At 52.1% G+C, this 21,370-nt stretch overlaps 1 protein-coding gene and 2 long non-coding RNA genes across 8 annotated transcripts in view; all 3 read right to left on the bottom strand.

The window, feature by feature from the left end:
• LOC110513475 (vacuolar protein sorting-associated protein 13B) overlaps positions 1 to 21,370 on the bottom strand; it is an 818,772-nt gene that overhangs the window by 111,661 nt on the left and 685,741 nt on the right. For all 6 annotated transcript variants that reach the window (XM_036938036.1, XM_036938048.1, XM_036938043.1 and 3 more), the window contains exons 42-43: positions 12,118 to 12,323; positions 11,076 to 11,443 (exon numbers count right to left, since the gene is read on the bottom strand). In XM_036938036.1, the coding sequence (XP_036793931.1) occupies positions 11,076 to 11,443; positions 12,118 to 12,323 (574 nt within the window). The remainder of the gene's footprint in view (positions 1 to 11,075; positions 11,444 to 12,117; positions 12,324 to 21,370) is intronic.
• LOC118937712 lies at positions 609 to 1,856 on the bottom strand. Its single transcript, XR_005035107.1, has 3 exons — positions 1,513 to 1,856; positions 1,400 to 1,447; positions 609 to 1,285 (listed from the first exon to the last, which is right to left on the bottom strand). It is a non-coding gene; the product is annotated as an uncharacterized LOC118937712 (long non-coding RNA).
• LOC118937710 lies at positions 1,960 to 2,978 on the bottom strand. Its single transcript, XR_005035106.1, has 3 exons — positions 2,593 to 2,978; positions 2,480 to 2,527; positions 1,960 to 2,365 (listed from the first exon to the last, which is right to left on the bottom strand). It is a non-coding gene; the product is annotated as an uncharacterized LOC118937710 (long non-coding RNA).

A 21,370-nucleotide genomic window follows, 5' to 3' on the forward strand; every position in this document is an offset into this window, starting at 1 on the left:
CCCTACAAGACTCTCCTATCCTCCTCCTCTTCCTCCACACCCCTACAAGACTTTCCTATCCTCCTCCTCTTGCTGCCTCTCTCTCTCTTTCCCCCTGACTCACATTGATCTGCTGCTGGCACTAGGTCCAGTATGACACAGATTAGTCACAGCTGAGGCCATCTACAGCGCACGCACACACACACGCGTGCACACACACACGCACACGCACACACACACACACACACACAGACACACACACACACACACACACAGACACACACACACACACACACAAAATCTCCCTGTCCTCAACTTGGCAGACCCCCTCACGGCTCAGTGTCCAGAACTACTCTACTGGAGCTGATAGGAGGCCGTTATTTATGAGGGAAGTAATCAGATGAAACATCCACACTGAGTTATAGATCATTATTTAATCCTGAGGGATCAGGCCAATCACATCTTACGCCACGATGAGTCAATGCTGCCCACGCTATGAGTCAACTACTAACCTAAAGGTCTGAATCAACCCACACCAGACAGGTCCTTTACCTCACCTATCTACTAACCTAAAGGTCTGAATCAACCACACCAGGCAGGTCCTTTACCTCACCTATCTACTAACCTAAAGGTCTGAATCAACCCACACCAGGCAGGTCCTTTACCTCACCTATCTACTAACCTAAAGGTCTGAATCAACCCACACCAGGCAGGTCCTTTACCTCACCTATCTACTAACCTAAAGGTCTGAATCAACCCCACCAGGAAGGTCCTTTACCTCCCCTATCTACTAACCTAAAGGTCTGAATCAACCACACCAGGCAGGTCCTTTACCTCACCTATCTACTAACCTAAAGGTCTGAATCAACCCACACCAGGCAGGTCCTTTACCTCACCTATCTACTAACCTAAAGGTCTGAATCAACCCACACCAGGCAGGTCCTTTACCTCACCTATCTACTAACCTAAAGGTCTGAATCAACCACACGAGGCAGGTCCTTTACCTCACCTATCTACTAACCTAAAGGTCTGAATCAACCCACACCAGGCAGGTCCTTTACCTCACCTATCTACTAACCTAAAGGTCTGAATCAACCCACACCAGGCAGGTCCTTTACCTCACCTATCTACTAACCTAAAGGTCTGAATCAACCCACACCAGGCAGGTCCTTTACCTCACCTATCTACTAACCTAAAGGTCTGAATCAACCCACACCAGGCAAGTCCTTTACCTCACCTATCTACTAACCTAAAGGTCTGAATCAACCCACACCAGGCAGGTCCTTTACCTCACCTATCTACTAACCTAAATGTCTGAATCAACCCACACCAGGCAGGTCCTTTACCTCACCTATCTACTAACCTAAAGGTCTGAATCAACCCACACCAGGCAGGTCCTTTACCTCACCTATCTACTAACCTAAAGGTCTGAATCAACCACACCAGGCAGGTCCTTTACCTCACCTATCTACTAACCGAAAGGTCTGAATCAACCCACACCAGGCAGGTCCTTTACCTCACCTATCTACTAACCTAAAGGTCTGAATCAACCCACACCAGGTAGGTCCTTTACCTCACCTATCTACTAACCTAAAGGTCTGAATCAACCACACCAGGCAGGTCCTTTACCTCACCTATCTACTAACCTAAAGGTCTGAATCAACCCACACCAGGCAGGTCCTTTACCTCACCTATCTACTAACCTAAAGGTCTGAATCAACCCACACCAGGTAGGTCCTTTACCTCACCTATCTACTAACCTAAAGGTCTGAATCAACCCACACCAGGCAGGTCCTTTACCTCACCTATCTACTAACCTAAAGGTCTGAATCAACCCACACCAGGCAGGTCCTTTACCTCACCTATCTACTAACCTAAAGGTCTGAATCAACCACACCAGGCAGGTCCTTTACCTCACCTATCTACTAACCTAAAGGTCTGAATCAAACCACACCAGGCAGGTCCTTTACCTCACCTATCTACTAACCTAAAGGTCTGAATCAACCCACACCAGGCAGGTCCTTTACCTCACCTATCTACTAACCTAAAGGTCTGAATCAACCCACACCAGGCAGGTCCTTTACCTCACCTATCTACTAACTTAAAGGTCTGAATCAACCCACACCAGGCAGGTCCTTTACCTCACCTATCTACTAACCTAAAGGTCTGAATCAACCCACACCAGGCAGGTCCTTTACCTCACCTATCTACTAACCTAAAGGTCTGAATCAACCCACACCAGGCAGGTCCTTTACCTCACCTATCTACTAACCTAAAGGTCTGAATCAACCCACACCAGGCAAGTCCTTTACCTCACCTATCTACTAACCTAAAGGTCTGAATCAACCCACACCAGGCAGGTCCTTTACCTCACCTATCTACTAACCTAAATGTCTGAATCAACCCACACCAGGCAGGTCCTTTACCTCACCTATCTACTAACCTAAAGGTCTGAATCAACCCACACCAGGCAGGTCCTTTACCTCACCTATCTACTAACCTAAAGGTCTGAATCAACCACACCAGGCAGGTCCTTTACCTCACCTATCTACTAACCGAAAGGTCTGAATCAACCCACACCAGGCAGGTCCTTTACCTCACCTATCTACTAACCTAAAGGTCTGAATCAACCCACACCAGGTAGGTCCTTTACCTCACCTATCTACTAACCTAAAGGTCTGAATCAACCACACCAGGCAGGTCCTTTACCTCACCTATCTACTAACCTAAAGGTCTGAATCAACCCACACCAGGCAGGTCCTTTACCTCACCTATCTACTAACCTAAAGGTCTGAATCAACCCACACCAGGTAGGTCCTTTACCTCACCTATCTACTAACCTAAAGGTCTGAATCAACCCACACAAGGCAGGTCCTTTACCTCACCTATCTACTAACCTAAAGGTCTGAATCAACCCACACCAGGCAGGTCCTTTACCTCACCTATCTACTAACCTAAAGGTCTGAATCAACCACACCAGGCAGGTCCTTTACCTCACCTATCTACTAACCTAAAGGTCTGAATCAAACCACACCAGGCAGGTCCTTTACCTCACCTATCTACTAACCTAAAGGTCTGAATCAACCCACACCAGGCAGGTCCTTTACCTCACCTATCTACTAACCTAAAGGTCTGAATCAACCCACACCAGGCAGGCGCTTTACCTCACCTATCTACTAACCTAAAGGTCTGAATCAACCCACACCAGGCAGGTCCTTTACCTCACCTATCTACTAACCTAAAGGTCTGAATCAACCCACACCAGGCAGGTCCTTTACCTCACCTATCTACTAACCTAAAGGTCTAAATCAACCCACACCAGGCAGGTCCTTTACCTCACCTATCTACTAACCTAAAGGTCTGAATCAACCCACACCAGGCAGGTCCTTTACCTCACCTATCTACTAACCTAAAGGTCTGAATCAACCCACACCAGGCAGGTCCTTTACCTCACCTACCTAAAGGTCTGAATCAACCCACACCAGGCAGGTCCTTTACCTCACCTATCTACTAACCTAAAGGTCTGAATCAACCCACACCAGGCAGGCGCTTTACCTCACCTATCTACTAACCTAAAGGTCTGAATCAACCCACACCAGGCAGGTCCTTTACCTCACCTATCTACTAACCTAAAGGTCTGAATCAACCCACACCAGGCAGGTCCTTTACCTCACCTATCTACTAACCTAAAGGTCTGAATCAACCACACCAGGCAGGTCCTTTACCTCACCTATCTACTAACCTAAAGGTCTGAATCAACCCACACCAGGCAGGTCCTTTACCTCACCTATCTACTAACCTAAAGGTCTGAATCAACCCACACCAGGCAGGTCCTTTACCTCACCTATCTACTAACCTAAAGGTCTGAATCAACCACACCAGGCAGGTCCTTTACCTCACCTATCTACTAACCTAAAGGTCTGAATCAACCCACACCAGGCAGGTCCTTTACCTCACCTATCTACTAACCTAAAGGTCTGAATCAACCCACACCAGGTAGGTCCTTTACCTCACCTATCTACTAACCTAAAGGTCTGAATCAACCCACACCAGGCAGGTCCTTTACCTCACCTATCTACTAACCTAAAGGTATTTTTCAACCACACCAGGCAGGTCCTTTACCTCACCTATCTACTAACCTAAAGGTCTGAATCAACCCACACCAGGCAGGTCCTTTACCTCACCTATCTACTAACCTAAAGGTCTGAATCAACCCACACCAGGCAGGTCCTTTACCTCACCGATCTACTAACCTAAAGGTCTGAATCAACCCACACCAGGCTGGTCCTTTACCTCACCTATCTACTAACCTAAAGGTCTGAATCAACCCACACCAGGCAGGTCCTTCACCTCACCTATCTACTAACCTAAAGGTCTGAATCAACCCACACCAGACAGGTCCTTTACCTCACCTATCTACTAACCTAAAGGTCTGAATCAACCCACACCAGGCAGGTCCTTTACCTCACCTATCTACACCAGGCAGGTAGAAACCCAGCAGATAAATGTGTATATAAATATATGTACCTTTATTTAACGAGGCAAGTCAGTTAAGAACAAATTCTTCTTTACAATGACTGCCTACTCTGGGCAAATCCGGACGACACTGGGCCAATTGCGCGCCGCCCTATGGGACTCCCAATCACGGGCCAGGATGTGATCCAGCCTGGATTCTATAGCGACGCCTCCAGCACTGAGATGCAGTGTCTCAGACCTCTGAACCAGGGTGTCTCAGACCGCTGAACCAGGGTGTCTCAGACCTCTGAACCAGGGTGTCTCAGACCTCTGAACCAGGGTGTCTCAGACCTCTGAACCAGGGTGTCTCAGACCTCTGAACCAGGGTGTCTCTGACCGCTGAACCAGGGTGTCTCAGACCTCTGAACCAGGGTGTCTCATACCGCTGAACCAGGGTGTCTCTGACCGCTGAACCAGGGTGTCTCTGACCGCTGAACCAGGGTGTCTCAGACCTCTGAACCAGGGTTTTTTCTGACCTCTGAACTAGGGTGTCTCAGACCTCTGAACCAGGGTGTCTCAGACCTCTGAACCAGGGTGTCTCAGACCTCTGAACCAGGGTTTTTTCTGACCTCTGAACTAGGGTGTCTCAGACCGCTGAACCAGGGTGTCTCAGACCGCTGAACCAGGGTTTTTTCTCACCTCTGAACTAGGGTGTCTCAGACCTCTGATCCAGGGTGTCTCAGACCTCTGAACCAGTGTGTCTCAGACCTCTGAACCAGGATGTCTCAGACCTCTGAACCAGGGTGTCTCAGACCTCTGAACCAGGGTGTCTCTGTAGAGATGCAGTGTCTCAGACCGCTGAACCAGGGTGTCTCAGACCGCTGAACCAGGGTGTCTCAGACCTCTGAACCAGGGTGTCTCAGACCTCTGAACCAGGGTGTCTCAGACCTCTGAACCAGGGTGTCTCAGACCTCTGAACCAGGGTGTCTCTGTAGAGATGCAGTGTCTCAGACATCTGAACCAGGGTGTCTCTGTAGAGATGCAGTGTCTCAGACCTCTGAACCAGGGTGTCTCAGACCTCTGAACCAGGGTGTCTCAGACCTCTGAACCAGGGTGTTTCTGTAGAGATGCAGTGTCTCAGACCTCTGAACCAGGGTGTCTCAGACCTCTGAACCAGGGTGTCTCAGACCTCTGAACCAGGGTGTCTCAGACCTCTGAACCAGGGTGTCTCAGACCTCTGAACCAGGGTGTCTCAGACCTCTGAACCAGGGTGTCTCTGTAGAGATGCAGTGTCTCAGACCTCTGAACCAGGGTGTCTCAGACCTCTGAACCAGGGTGTCTCAGACCTCTGAACCAGGGTGTCTCTGTAGAGATGCAGTGTCTCAGACTGCTGAATCACTCGGGAGCCCAAATAACACTAATCTTCTGAGGAGAGAAGTTGAACTCATCAGAATACCTCCCCTGAGTCTCCTGGGTCTTTTATATGAGTCAACACAGTCATGGCTGAGGCAGGGAGGAAGGTCAGGAAAGAGAGGGAGAGAGACAGAGACAGAGAGAAAGAGAGAGAGAGAGAGAGGGGGAGACAGAGACAGAGAGAGACAGAGGAAGACAGAGACAGAGACAGACAGAGAGAGACAGAGACAGACCGAGACAGACAGAGAGAGACAGAGACAGACAGAGAGAGACAGAGACAGAGAGAGAGAGAGATAGAGAGAGAGAGAGACAGAGACAGAGAGAGAGAGACAGAGAGAGACAGAGAGAGACAGAGACAGAGAGAGAGAGACAGAGAGAGACAGAGAGAGAGAACCAGGGCCAGATGATCTTGGTAGGTGTCATCACTCCAGTTTAACCATGTTTTCACGGGTGGACCTTCACACAGCCTCTTGGCTACCAGACCAGAATACACCAGGCCAGATCAGGTCAGAACAGGCCTGATGGGGAACAGGGAGAGACTAGGGAGGGAGGTGCTGAGTCTGATCCAGGTCGCTGGATATTTGCTTAGTTGATCCAATAACCGGGGAGGCAGCTAGCTTTTATCACGTCTCAACGAGCTTCTAGAGACCTGGGTTTAATGGCTGAGATGGAGCAGCGGCAGAACCAGAACCTGGACACTACGGCTTTAATACAGAACCAGAACCAGAACCAGAACCTGGACACTACGGCTTTAATACAGCACCAGAACCAGAACCAGAACCTGGACACTACGGCTTTAATACAGCACCAGAACCAGAACCAGAACCTGGACTCTACAGCTTTAATACAGCACCAGAACCTGGACTCTACAGCTTTAATACAGCACCAGAACCAGAACACTACGGCTTTAATACAGCACCAGAACCAGAACCAGAACACTACGGCTTTAATACAGCACCAGAACCAGAACCAGGACACTACGGCTTTAATACAGCACCAGAACCAGAACCTGGACTCTACGGCTTTAATACAGCACCAGAACCAGAACCAGAACCTGGACACTACGGCTTTAATACAGCACCAGAACCAGAACCAGAACCAGGACACTACAGCTTTAATACAGCACCAGAACCAGAACCTGGACACTACGGCTTTTAATACAGCACCAGAACCAGAACCTGGACACTACGGCTTTAATACAGAACCAGAACCAGAACCTGGACACTACGGCTTTAATACAGCACCAGAACCAGGACACTACGGCTTTAATACAGCACCAAAACCAGAACCTGGACACTACGGCTTTAATACAGAACCAGAACCAGAACCAGAACCTGGACTCTACAGCTTTAATACAGAACCAGAACCAGAACCTGGACACTACAGCTTTAATACAGCACCAGAACCAGAACCTGGAAACTACAGCTTTAATACAGCACCAGAACCAGAACCAGAACCTGGACACTACAGCTTTAATACAGCACCAGAACCAGAACCTGGACACTACAGCTTTAATACTGCACCAGAACCAGAACCTGGACACTACAGCTTTAATACAGAACCAGAACCAGAACCAGAACCTGGACACTACAGCTTTAATACAGCACCAGAACCAGAACCTGGACACTACAGCTTTAATACTGCACCAGAACCAGAACCAGAACCTGGACACTACGGCTTTAATACAGCACCAGAACCAGAACCAGAACCTGGACACTACGGCTTTAATACAGCACCAGAACCAGAACCTGGACACTACGGCTTTAATACAGAACCAGAACCAGAACCAGAACCTGGACACTACAGCTTTAATACAGCACCAGAACCAGAACACTACGGCTTTAATACAGCACCAGAACCAGAACCAGAACCTGGACACTACGGCTTTAATACAGAACCAGAACCAGAACCTGGACACTACGGCTTTAATACAGCACCAGAACCAGAACCAGAACCAGAACCTGGACACTACGGCTTTAATACAGCACCAGAACCAGAACCAGAACCTGGACACTACGGCTTTAATACAGAACCAGAACCAGAACCAGAACCTGGACACTACGGCTTTAATACAGCACCAGAACCAGAACCAGAACCTGGACACTACGGCTTTAATACAGAACCAGAACCAGAACCTGGACACTACGGCTTTAATACAGCACCAGAACCAGAACCAGAACCTGGACACTACAGCTTTAATACAGCACCAGAACCAGAACCTGGACACTACGGCTTTTAATACAGCACCAGAACCAGAACCTGGACACTACGGCTTTAATACAGAACCAGAACCAGAACCTGGACACTACGGCTTTAATACAGCACCAGAACCAGGACACTACGGCTTTAATACAGCACCAAAACCAGAACCTGGACACTACGGCTTTAATACAGAACCAGAACCAGAACCAGAACCTGGACTCTACAGCTTTAATACAGCACCAGAACCAGAACCAGGACACTACGGCTTTAATACAGCACCAGAACCAGAACCTGGACTCTACGGCTTTAATACAGCACCAGAACCAGAACCAGAACCTGGACACTACGGCTTTAATACAGCACCAGAACCAGAACCAGAACCAGGACACTACAGCTTTAATACAGCACCAGAACCAGAACCTGGACACTACGGCTTTTAATACAGCACCAGAACCAGAACCTGGACACTACGGCTTTAATACAGAACCAGAACCAGAACCTGGACACTACGGCTTTAATACAGCACCAGAACCAGGACACTACGGCTTTAATACAGCACCAAAACCAGAACCTGGACACTACGGCTTTAATACAGAACCAGAACCAGAACCAGAACCTGGACTCTACAGCTTTAATACAGAACCAGAACCAGAACCTGGACACTACAGCTTTAATACAGCACCAGAACCAGAACCTGGAAACTACAGCTTTAATACAGCACCAGAACCAGAACCAGAACCTGGACACTACGGCTTTAATACAGCACCAGAACCAGAACCAGAACCTGGACACTACGGCTTTAATACAGAACCAGAACCAGAACCAGAACCTGGACACTACGGCTTTAATACAGCACCAGAACCAGAACCAGAACCTGGACACTACGGCTTTAATACAGAACCAGAACCAGAACCTGGACACTACGGCTTTAATACAGCACCAGAACCAGAACCAGAACCTGGACACTACGGCTTTAATACAGCACCAGAACCAGAACCAGAACCTGGACACTACGGCTTTAATACAGCACCAGAACCAGAACCTGGACACTACGGCTTTAATACAGCACCAGAACCAGGACACTACGGCTTTAATACAGCACCAAAACCAGAACCAAGACACTACTGATTTAATACAGCACCGAAACCAGAACCAGAACCTGGACACTACAGCTTTAATACAGCACCAGAACCAGAACCAGAACCAGGACACTACGGCTTTAATACAGCACCAAAACCAGAACCTGGACTCTACAGCTTTAATACAGAACTAGAACCAGAACCTGGACACTACGGCTTTAATACAGAACCAGAACCAGAACCAGAACCTGGACACTACGGCTTTAATACAGCACCAGAACCAGAACCAGAACCTGGACACTACGGCTTTAATACAGCACCAGAACCAGAACCTGGACACTACGGCTTTAATACAGAACCAGAACCAGAACCAGAACCTGGACACTACAGCTTTAATACAGCACCAGAACCAGAACACTACGGCTTTAATACAGCACCAGAACCAGAACCAGAACCAGAACCTGGACACTACGGCTTTAATACAGAACCAGAACAAGAACCTGGACACTACGGCTTTAATACAGCACCAGAACCAGAACCAGAACCAGAACCTGGACACTACGGCTTTAATACAGCACCAGAACCAGAACCAGAACCTGGACACTACGGCTTTAATACAGAACCAGAACCAGAACCAGAACCTGGACACTACGGCTTTAATACAGCACCAGAACCAGAACCAGAACCTGGACACTACGGCTTTAATACAGAACCAGAACCAGAACCAGAACCTGGACACTACGGCTTTAATACAGCACCAGAACCAGAACCAGAACCTGGACACTACGGCTTTAATACAGCACCAGAACCAGAACCAGAACCTGGACACTACGGCTTTAATACAGCACCAGAACCAGAACCTGGACACTACGGCTTTAATACAGCACCAGAACCAGGACACTACGGCTTTAATACAGCACCAAAACCAGAACCAAGACACTACTGATTTAATACAGCACCGAAACCAGAACCAGATCCTGGACACTACAGCTTTAATACAGCACCAGAACCAGAACCAGAACCAGGACACTACGGCTTTAATACAGCACCAAAACCAGAACCTGGACTCTACAGCTTTAATACAGAACTAGAACCAGAACCTGGACACTACGGCTTTAATACAGAACCAGAACCAGAACCAGAACCTGGACACTACGGCTTTAATACAGCACCAGAACCAGAACCAGAACCTGGACACTACAGCTTTAATACAGCACCAAAACCAGAACCTGGACTCTACAGCTTTAATATAGCACCAAAACCAGAACCAAGACACTACTGATTTAATACAGCACCGAAACCAGAACCAGAACCTGGACACTACAGCTTTAATACAGCACCGAAACCAGAACCAGAACACTACAGCTTTAATACAGCACCAGAACCAGAACACTACGGCAGGTAGCCTAGTGGTTAGAGGGGGGAGGCAGGTAGCCTAGTGGTTAGAGGGGGGAGGCAGGTAGCCTAGTGGTTAGAGGGGGAGGCAGGTAGCCTAGTGGTTAGAGGGGGGGCAGGTAGCCTAGTGGTTAGAGGGGGGAGGCAGGTAGCCTAGTGGTTAGAGGAGGAGGCAGGTAGTCTAGTGGTTAGAGGGGGGGGGCAGGTAGCCTAGTGGTTAGAGGGGGGGGGGGGGCAGGTAGCCTAGTGGTTAGAGGGGGGGGGCAGGTAGCCTAGTGGTTAGGGGGGGGGGGGCAGGTAGCCTAGTGGTTAGAGGGGGGGGCAGGTAGCCTATTGGTTAGAGGGGGGAGGCAGGTAGCCTAGTGGTTAGAGGGGGTAGCCAGGAGGTGTAGGGCTGTATCCAGACTGATGGTGATGAACGTTAGGATTAGACTAACTCAGTATATACCAGTAGGCTCACCTGTTGCCAGCCCCGTAGGGCTGTATCCAGACTGATGGTGATGAATGTTAGGATTAGGATTAGACTGACTCAGTATATAACAGCAGTCTCACCTGTTGCCAGCCCCGTAGGGCCGTATCCAGACTGTGAACGGTGTTCTGGCTGATGTTGATGAAGACCGGGTCTACGAAGACGTTGCCGTCCAGGAGGACGTTGTTGGAGCAGCGTGTGACCGCAACCTGACCCTGCAGTATGAACGGCTGCAGCAGGCAGAGCCAAGTCAAGTTCCGATACTCCAACAGTCTGCAGTCCAGCTCGGTGGAGAACTGGATCTCCTGGCAGAGCCGGGCGGCGCTGACGTTACCGCCACCGCTCCACTGGCGGAGGAACAGCCGCGGCTCCTGTGCCCCGATGACCAGGTACTCTTGCTCCTGGGGCAACTTCCTGTCCGGCAGGAAGGGGCGGAGTCGACGTGACGGCGCTGGAGACGGAATAGCCAGACGGACAGAGGAGATGTGAGTGAATCTACTATACAACTAAAGTGACAGTAGTATGAGAACGACTTCAGATGAAACACGAGAAAATAGCAACAACAAAAAAAGACCAAAAGTGATTTTCTGGAAAGTTCCACTTCGTGTGACGGTGTTACAGTACCTGTACCCAGCTGCTCCAGGCGGTGTTACAGTACCTGTACCCAGCTGCTCCAGGCGGTGCTACAGTTCCTGTACCCAGCTGATCCAGGCAGTGCTACAGTACCTGTACCCAGCTGCTCCAGGCGGTGTTACAGTACCTGTGCCCAGCTGCTCCAGGCGGTGCTACAGTTCCTGTACCCAGCTGATCCAGGCAGTGCTACAGTACCTGTACCCAGCTGCTCCAGGTGGTGCTACAGTACCTGTGCCCAGCTGCTCCAGGCGGTGTTACAGTTCCTGTACCCAGCTGATCCAGGCGGTGTTACAGTACCTGTCCCCAGCTGCTCCAGGCGGTATTACAGTACCTGTACCCAGCTGCTCCAGGCGGTATTACAGTACCTGTACCCAGCTGCACCAGGCGGTGTTACAGTACCTGTACCCTGCTGCTCCAGGCGGTGCTACAGTTCCTGTACCCAGCTGCTCCAGGTGGTGCTACAGTACCTGTGCCCAGGTGGTGCTACAGTACCTGTGCCCAGCTGCTCCAGGTGGTGGTAGAGGTGCAGCTGTATCTGTGCCAGGGTGAGAGACACGCCCAGGGAGGGCACGGACCAGGGGGCGAAGCAGGAGTCGACGCGGGTACAAGCTGCCAGCGCCGTGGGGGACACCAGCTGGTCACAGGGCAGAAGCTGGGACCCCGAGGAACCCTGCTGAGAACCTGACTCACTGTCAGAACTGTAAAGAGATACATAAAGAAATAATTAAAGTTTGACAGTTTATAAATCTGACTCACTGGGAGGGAGAGGAGAAAGACACTTCCAGTATGTTGTTACTTTATGTCTTCTGCCTCCCGGTCTGACCGAGGGAGAGAGGAGAACAGCACCTATTTCACTATAGTCAGTCCTGTATTCACCTCAGAACTATTCTCTAGAACACTCTCCTGCTCTAGAACACTCTCCTGCTCTAGAACACTACCCTGCTCTAGAACACTCTCCTGCTCTAGAACACCATCCTGCTCTAGAACACTCTCCTGCTCTAGAACACTCTCCTGCTCTAGAACACTCTCCTGCTCTAGAACACTCTCCTGCTCTAGAACACTACCCTGCTCTAGAACACTCTCCTGCTCTAGAACACTCTCCTGCTCTAGAACACTCTCCTGCTCTAGAACACCATCCTGACTGACCTCCGGAGACAGCAGGTAAACATAGAAGGACACAGTAAGAGGTATAAAACCTTTAAGGTGAAGTCTCCACGGCAGTGACAGGTTTGGGCCGATACTTTGTGTTGATACCACCACTAACCCTGACATCTACAGAAACATAAGACTCCAGATTACAAAAAAAAGATATCATTGAAATTCAAAAGAAGAGAGGAAAGTGTTCAGGAAGTGTATTGTCCTCCCTACATCCTCCCCTACATCCTCCGCTACATCCTCCGCTACATCCTCCCCTACATCCTCCCCTACATCCTCCGCTACATCCTCCCCTACATCCTCCCCTATATCCTCCCCTGCATCCTCCCCTACATCCTCCCCTGCATCCTCCACTACATCCTCCCCTACATCCTCCCCTACATCCTCCCCTACATCCTCCCCTGCATCCTCCCCTGCATCCTCCCCTACATACTTCCCTGCATCCTCCCCTACATCCTCCCCTACATCCTCCCCTACATCCTCCCCTGAATCCTCCCCTACATCCTCCCCTACATCCTCCCCTGCATCCTCCCCTGAATCCTCCCCTACATCCTCCCCTACATCCTCCCCTACATCCTCCCCTGCATCCTCCACTACATCCTCCCCTACATCCTCCCCTACATCCTCCCCTGCATCCTCCCCTGCATCCTCCCCTACATACTTCCCTGCATCCTCCCCTACATCCTCCCCTACATCCTCCCCTGAATCCTCCCCTACATCCTCCCCTACATCCTCCCCTGCATCCTCCCCTGAATCCTCCCCTACATCCTCCCCTACATCCTCCCCTACATCCTCCCCTGCATCCTCCCCTACATCCTCCCCTACATCCTCCCCTGCATCCTCCACTACATCCTCCCCTACATCCTCCCCTACATCCTCCCCTGCATCCTCCCCTGCATCCTCCCCTACATACTTCCCTGCATCCTCCCCTACATCCTCCCCTACATCCTCCCCTGAATCCTCCCCTACATCCTCCCCTACATCCTCCCCTGCATCCTCCCCTGAATCCTCCCCTACATCCTCCCCTACATCCTCCACTACATCCTCCCCTACATCCTCCCCTACATCCTCCCCTGCATCCTCCACTACATCCTCCCCTACATCCTCCCCTACATCCTCCCCTACATCCTCCCCTACATCCTCCCCTACATCCTCCCCTGCATCCTCCACTACATCCACCCCTACATCCTCCCCTACATCCTCCCCTGCATCCTCCCCTACATCCTCCCCTGCATCCTCCACTACATCCTCCCCTACATCCTCCCCTACATCCTCCACTACATCCTCCCCTACATCCTCCCCTACATCCTCCCCTGCATCCTCCACTACATCCTCCCCTACATCCTCCCCTGCATCCTCCACTACATCCTCCCCTACATCCTCCCCTACATCCTCCCCTGCATCCTCCACTACATCCTCCCCTACATCCTCCCCTACATCCTCCCCTACATCCTCCCCTACATCCTCCCCTGCATCCTCCCCTGCATCCTCCCCTACATCCTCCCCTGAATCCTCCCCTACATCCTCCCCTACATCCTCCCCTACATCCTCCCCTGCATCCTCCCCTACATCCTCCCCTACATCCTCCCCTGCATCCTCCACTACATCCTCCCCTACATCCTCCCCTACATCCTCCCCTGCATCCTCCCCTACATCCTCCCCTACATCCTCCCCTACATCCGGTCAGTTGTTTAGGTAAACTGTTTCTGCTGCTGTTGCCTGGAGACGGGCTGGGGGGACATTAACAAGGTGTCATGGAGGAGGACTGGGCTGGGGGGACATTAACAAGGTGTCATGGAGGAGGACTGGCTGGGCTGGAGGGACATTAACAAGGTGTCATGGAGGAGGACTGGCTGGGCTGGAGGGACATTAACAAGGTGTCATGGAGGAGGACTGGGCTGGAGGGACATTAACAAGGTGTCATGGAGGAGGACTGGCTGGGCTGGAGGGACATTAACAAGGTGTCATGGAGGAGGACTGGCTGGGGGGACATTAACAAGGTGTCATGGAGGAGGACTGGCTGGGGGGACATTAACAAGGTGTCATGGAGGACGACTGGGCTGGAGGGACATTAACAAGGTGTCATGGAGGAGGACTGGCTGGAGGGACATTAACAAGGTGTCATGGAGGAGGACTGGCTGGGCTGGAGGGACATTAACAAGGTGTCATGGAGGAGGACTGGGCTGGAGGGACATTAACAAGGTGTCATGGGGGAGGACTGGCTGGGCTGGGGGGACATTAACAAGGTGTCATGGGGGAGGACTGGGCTGGAGGGACATTAACAAGGTGTCATGGGGGAGGACTGGCTGGGCTGGAGGGACATTAACAAGGTGTCATGGAGGAGGACTGGGCTGGAGGGACATTAACAAGGTGTCATGGAGGACGACTGGCTGGGCTGGGGGACATTAACAAGGTGTCATGGAGGAGGACTGGCTGGAGGGACATTAACAAGGTGTCATGGAGGACGACTGGCTGGGCTGGGGGACATTAGCAAGGTGTCATGGAGGAGGACTGGCTGGGCTGGAGGGACATTAACAAGGTGTCATGGAGGACGACTGGCTGGGCTGGGGGACATTAGCAAGGTGTCATGGAGGAGGACTGGCTGGAGGGACATTAACAAGGTGTCATGGAGGAGGACTGGCTGGAGGGACATTAACAAGGTGTCATGGAGGAGGACTGGCTGGAGGGACATTAACAAGGTGTCATGGAGGAGGACTGGCTGGGCTGGAGGGACATTAACAAGGTGTCATGGAGGAGGACTGGCTGGGCTGGAGGGACATTAACAAGGTGTCATGGAGGAGGACTGGCTGGAGGGACATTAACAAGGTGTCATGGAGGAGGACTGGGCTGGAGGGACATTAACAAGGTGTCATGGAGGAGGACTGGCTGGGCTGGAGGGACATTAACAAGGTGTCATGGAGGAGGACTGGCTGTAGGGACATTAACAAGGTGTCATGGAGGAGGACTGGCTGGGCTGGAGGGACATTAACAAGGTGTCATGGAGGAGGACTGGCTGGAGGGACATTAACAAGGTGTCATGGAGGAGGACTGGCTGGGCTGGAGGGACATTAACAAGGAGTCATGGAGGAGGACTGGCTGGGCTGGAGGGACATTAACAAGGTGTCATGGAGGAGGACTGGCTGGGCTGGAGGGACATTAACAAGGTGTCATGGAGGAGGACTGGGCTGGAGGGACATTAACAAGGTGTCATGGAGGAGGACTGGCTGGGCTGGAGGGACATTAACAAGGTGTCATGGAGGAGGACTGGCGGGGTGGACATTAACAAGGTGTCATGGAGGAGGACTGGCTGGAGGGACATTAACAAGGTGTCATGGAGGAGGACTGGCTGGAGGGACATTAACAAGGTGTCATGGAGGAGGACTGGGCTGGAGGGACATTAACAAGGTGTCATGGAGGAGGACTGGGCTGGAGGGACATTAACAAGGTGTCATGGAGGAGTACTGGGCTGGAGGGACATTAACAAGGTGTCATGGAGGAGGACTGGCTGGAGGGACATTAACAAGGTGTCATGGAGGAGGACTGGGCTGGAGGGACATTAACAAGGTGTCATGGAGGAGTACTGGGCTGGAGGGACATTAACAAGGTGTCATGGAGGAGGACTAGCTGGAGGGACATTAACAAGGTGTCATGGAGGAGGACTGGCTGGGGGGACATTAACAAGGTGTCATGGAGGAGGACTGGGCTGGAGGGACATTAACAAGGTGTCATGGAGGAGGACTGGCTGGGCTGGAGGGACATTAACAAGGTGTCATGGAGGAGGACTGGCTGGGCTGGAGGGACATTAACAAGGTGTCATGGAGGAGGACTGGCTGGAGGGACATTAACAAGGTGTCATGGAGGAGGACTGGGCTGGAGGGACATTAACAAGGTGTCATGGAGGAGGACTGGCTGGGCTGGAGGGACATTAACAAGGTGTCATGGAGGAGGACTGGCTGGGGGGACATTAACAAGGTGTCATGGAGGAGGACTGGCTGGAGGGACATTAACAAGGTGTCATGGAGGAGGACTGGCTGGGCTGGAGGGACATTAACAAGGTGTCATGGAGGAGGACTGGCTGGGCTGGAGGGACATTAACAAGGTGTCATGGAGGAGGACTGGCTGGGCTGGAGGGACATTAACAAGGTGTCATGGAGGAGGACTGGCTGGGGGGACATTAACAAGGTGTCATGGAGGAGGACTGGCTGGAGGGACATTAACAAGGTGTCATGGAGGAGGACTGGGCTGGAGGGACATTAACAAGGTGTCATGGAGGAGGACTGGGCTGGAGGGACATTAACAAGGTGTCATGGAGGAGGACTGGGCTGGAGGGACATTAACAGGGTGTCATGGGGGAGGACTGGGCTGGAGGGACATTAACAAGGTGTCATGGAGGAGGACTGGGCTGGAGGGACATTAACAAGGTGTCATGGAGGAGGACTGGGCTGGAGGGACATTAACAAGGTGTCATGGAGGAGGACTGGGCTGGAGGGACATTAACAGGGTGTCATGGGGGAGGACTGGGCTGGAGGGACATTAACAAGGTGTCATGGAGGAGGACTGGCTGGGCTGGAGGGACATTAACAAGGTGTCATGGAAGAGGACTGGCTGGGCTGGAGGGACATTAACAAGGTGTCATGGAGGAGGACTGGGCTGGAGGGACATTAACAAGGTGTCATGGAGGAGGACTGGCTGGGCTGGAGGGACATTAACAAGGTGTCATGGAGGAGGACTGGCGGGGTGGACATTAACAAGGTGTCATGGAGGAGGACTGGCTGGAGGGACATTAACAAGGTGTCATGGAGGAGGACTGGCTGGAGGGACATTAACAAGGTGTCATGGAGGAGGACTGGGCTGGAGGGACATTAACAAGGTGTCATGGAGGAGTACTGGGCTGGAGGGACATTAACAAGGTGTCATGGAGGAGGACTGGCTGGAGGGACATTAACAAGGTGTCATGGAGGAGGACTGGGCTGGAGGGACATTAACAAGGTGTCATGGAGGAGTACTGGGCTGGAGGGACATTAACAAGGTGTCATGGAGGAGGACTGGCTGGAGGGACATTAACAAGGTGTCATGGAGGAGGACTGGGCTGGAGGGACATTAACAAGGTGTCATGGAGGAGTACTGGGCTGGAGGGACATTAACAAGGTGTCATGGAGGAGGACTAGCTGGAGGGACATTAACAAGGTGTCATGGAGGAGGACTGGCTGGGGGGACATTAACAAGGTGTCATGGAGGAGGACTGGGCTGGAGGGACATTAACAAGGTGTCATGGAGGAGGACTGGCTGGGCTGGAGGGACATTAACAAGGTGTCATGGAGGAGGACTGGCTGGGCTGGAGGGACATTAACAAGGTGTCATGGAGGAGGACTGGCTGGAGGGACATTAACAAGGTGTCATGGAGGAGGACTGGGCTGGAGGGACATTAACAAGGTGTCATGGAGGAGGACTGGCTGGGCTGGAGGGACATTAACAAGGTGTCATGGAGGAGGACTGGCTGGGGGGACATTAACAAGGTGTCATGGAGGAGGACTGGCTGGAGGGACATTAACAAGGTGTCATGGAGGAGGACTGGCTGGGCTGGAGGGACATTAACAAGGTGTCATGGAGGAGGACTGGCTGGGCTGGAGGGACATTAACAAGGTGTCATGGAGGAGGACTGGCTGGGGGGACATTAACAAGGTGTCATGGAGGAGGACTGGCTGGGGGGACATTAACAAGGTGTCATGGAGGAGGACTGGCTGGAGGGACATTAACAAGGTGTCATGGAGGAGGACTGGGCTGGAGGGACATTAACAAGGTGTCATGGAGGAGGACTGGGCTGGAGGGACATTAACAAGGTGTCATGGAGGAGGACTGGGCTGGAGGGACATTAACAGGGTGTCATGGGGGAGGACTGGGCTGGAGGGACATTAACAAGGTGTCATGGAGGAGGACTGGGCTGGAGGGACATTAACAAGGTGTCATGGAGGATGACTGGGCTGGAGGGACATTAACAAGGTGTCATGGAGGAGGACTGGGCTGGAGGGACATTAACAGGGTGTCATGGGGGAGGACTGGGCTGGAGGGACATTAACAAGGTGTCATGGAGGAGGACTGGCTGGGCTGGAGGGACATTAACAAGGAGTCATGGAGGAGGACTGGCTGGGCTGGAGGGACATTAACAAGGTGTCATGGAAGAGGACTGGCTGGGCTGGAGGGACATTAACAAGGTGTCATGGAGGAGGACTGGGCTGGAGGGACATTAACAAGGTGTCATGGAGGAGGACTGGCTGGGCTGGAGGGACATTAACAAGGTGTCATGGAGGAGGACTGGCGGGGTGGACATTAACAAGGTGTCATGGAGGAGGACTGGCTGGAGGGACATTAACAAGGTGTCATGGAGGAGGACTGGCTGGAGGGACATTAACAAGGTGTCATGGAGGAGGACTGGGCTGGAGGGACATTAACAAGGTGTCATGGAGGAGTACTGGGCTGGAGGGACATTAACAAGGTGTCATGGAGGAGGACTGGCTGGAGGGACATTAACAAGGTGTCATGGAGGAGGACTGGGCTGGAGGGACATTAACAAGGTGTCATGGAGGAGTACTGGGCTGGAGGGACATTAACAAGGTGTCATGGAGGAGGACTAGCTGGAGGGACATTAACAAGGTGTCATGGAGGAGGACTGGCTGGGCTGGAGGGACATTAACAAGGTGTCATGGAGGAGGACTGGGCTGGAGGGACATTAACAAGGTGTCATGGAGGAGGACTGGCTGGGCTGGAGGGACATTAACAAGGTGTCATGGAGGAGGACTGGCTGGGCTGGAGGGACATTAACAAGGTGTCATGGAGGAGGACTGGCTGGAGGGACATTAACAAGGTGTCATGGAGGAGGACTGGGCTGGAGGGACATTAACAAGGTGTCATGGAGGAGGACTGGCTGGGCTGGAGGGACATTAACAAGGTGTCATGGAGGAGGACTGGCTGGGGGGACATTAACAAGGTGTCATGGAGGAGGACTGGCTGGAGGGACATTAACAAGGTGTCATGGAGGAGGACTGGCTGGGCTGGAGGGACATTAACAAGGTGTCATGGAGGAGGACTGGCTGGGCTGGAGGGACATTAACAAGGTGTCATGGAGGAGGACTGGCTGGGCTGGAGGGACATTAACAAGGTGTCATGGAGGAGGACTGGCTGGGGGGACATTAACAAGGTGTCATGGAGGAGGACTGGCTGGAGGGACATTAACAAGGTGTCATGGAGGAGGACTGGGCTGGAGGGACATTAACAAGGTGTCATGGAGGAGGACTGGGCTGGAGGGACATTAACAAGGTGTCATGGAGGAGGACTGGGCTGGAGGGACATTAACAGGGTGTCATGGGGGAGGACTGGGCTGGAGGGACATTAACAAGGTGTCATGGAGGAGGACTGGCTGGGCTGGAGGGACATTAACAAGGAGTCATGGAGGAGGACTGGCTGGGCTGGAGGGACATTAACAAGGTGTCATGGAAGAGGACTGGCTGGGCTGGAGGGACATTAACAAGGTGTCATGGAGGAGGACTGGGCTGGAGGGACATTAACAAGGTGTCATGGAGGAGGACTGGCTGGGCTGGAGGGACATTAACAAGGTGTCATGGAGGAGGACTGGCTGGGCTGGAGGGACATTAACAAGGTGTCATGGAGGAGGACTGGCTGGAGGGACATTAACAAGGTGTCATGGAGGAGGACTGGGCTGGAGGGACATTAACAAGGTGTCATGGAGGAGGACTGGCTGGGCTGGAGGGACATTAACAAGGTGTCATGGAGGAGGACTGGCTGGGGGGACATTAACAAGGTGTCATGGAGGAGGACTGGCTGGAGGGACATTAACAAGGTGTCATGGAGGAGGACTGGCTGGGCTGGAGGGACATTAACAAGGTGTCATGGAGGAGGACTGGCTGGGCTGGAGGGACATTAACAAGGTGTCATGGAGGAGGACTGGCTGGGCTGGAGGGACATTAACAAGGTGTCATGGAGGAGGACTGGCTGGGGGGACATTAACAAGGTGTCATGGAGGAGGACTGGCTGGAGGGACATTAACAAGGTGTCATGGAGGAGGACTGGGCTGGAGGGACATTAACAAGGTGTCATGGAGGAGGACTGGGCTGGAGGGACATTAACAAGGTGTCATGGAGGAGGACTGGGCTGGAGGGACATTAACAGGGTGTCATGGGGGAGGACTGGGCTGGAGGGACATTAACAAGGTGTCATGGAGGAGGACTGGGCTGGAGGGACATTAACAAGGTGTCATGGAGGAGGACTGGGCTGGAGGGACATTAACAGGGTGTCATGGGGGAGGACTGGGCTGGAGGGACATTAACAAGGTGTCATGGAGGAGGACTGGGCTGGAGGGACATTAACAGGGTGTCATGGGGGAGGACTGGGCTGGAGGGACATTAACAGGGTGTCATGGGGGAGGACTGGGCTGGAGGGACATTAACAAGGTGTCATGGAGGAGGACTGGGCTGGGCTGGAGGGACATTAACAAGGTGTCATGGAGGAGGACTGGCTGTAGGGACATTAACAAGGTGTCATGGAGGAGGACTGGCTGTAGGGACATTACCAGGGA

This window comes from Oncorhynchus mykiss, chromosome 2 (assembly GCF_013265735.2).
Source record: "Oncorhynchus mykiss isolate Arlee chromosome 2, USDA_OmykA_1.1, whole genome shotgun sequence".
In the NCBI taxonomy this organism is placed as follows: Eukaryota; Metazoa; Chordata; class Actinopteri; order Salmoniformes; family Salmonidae; genus Oncorhynchus; species Oncorhynchus mykiss.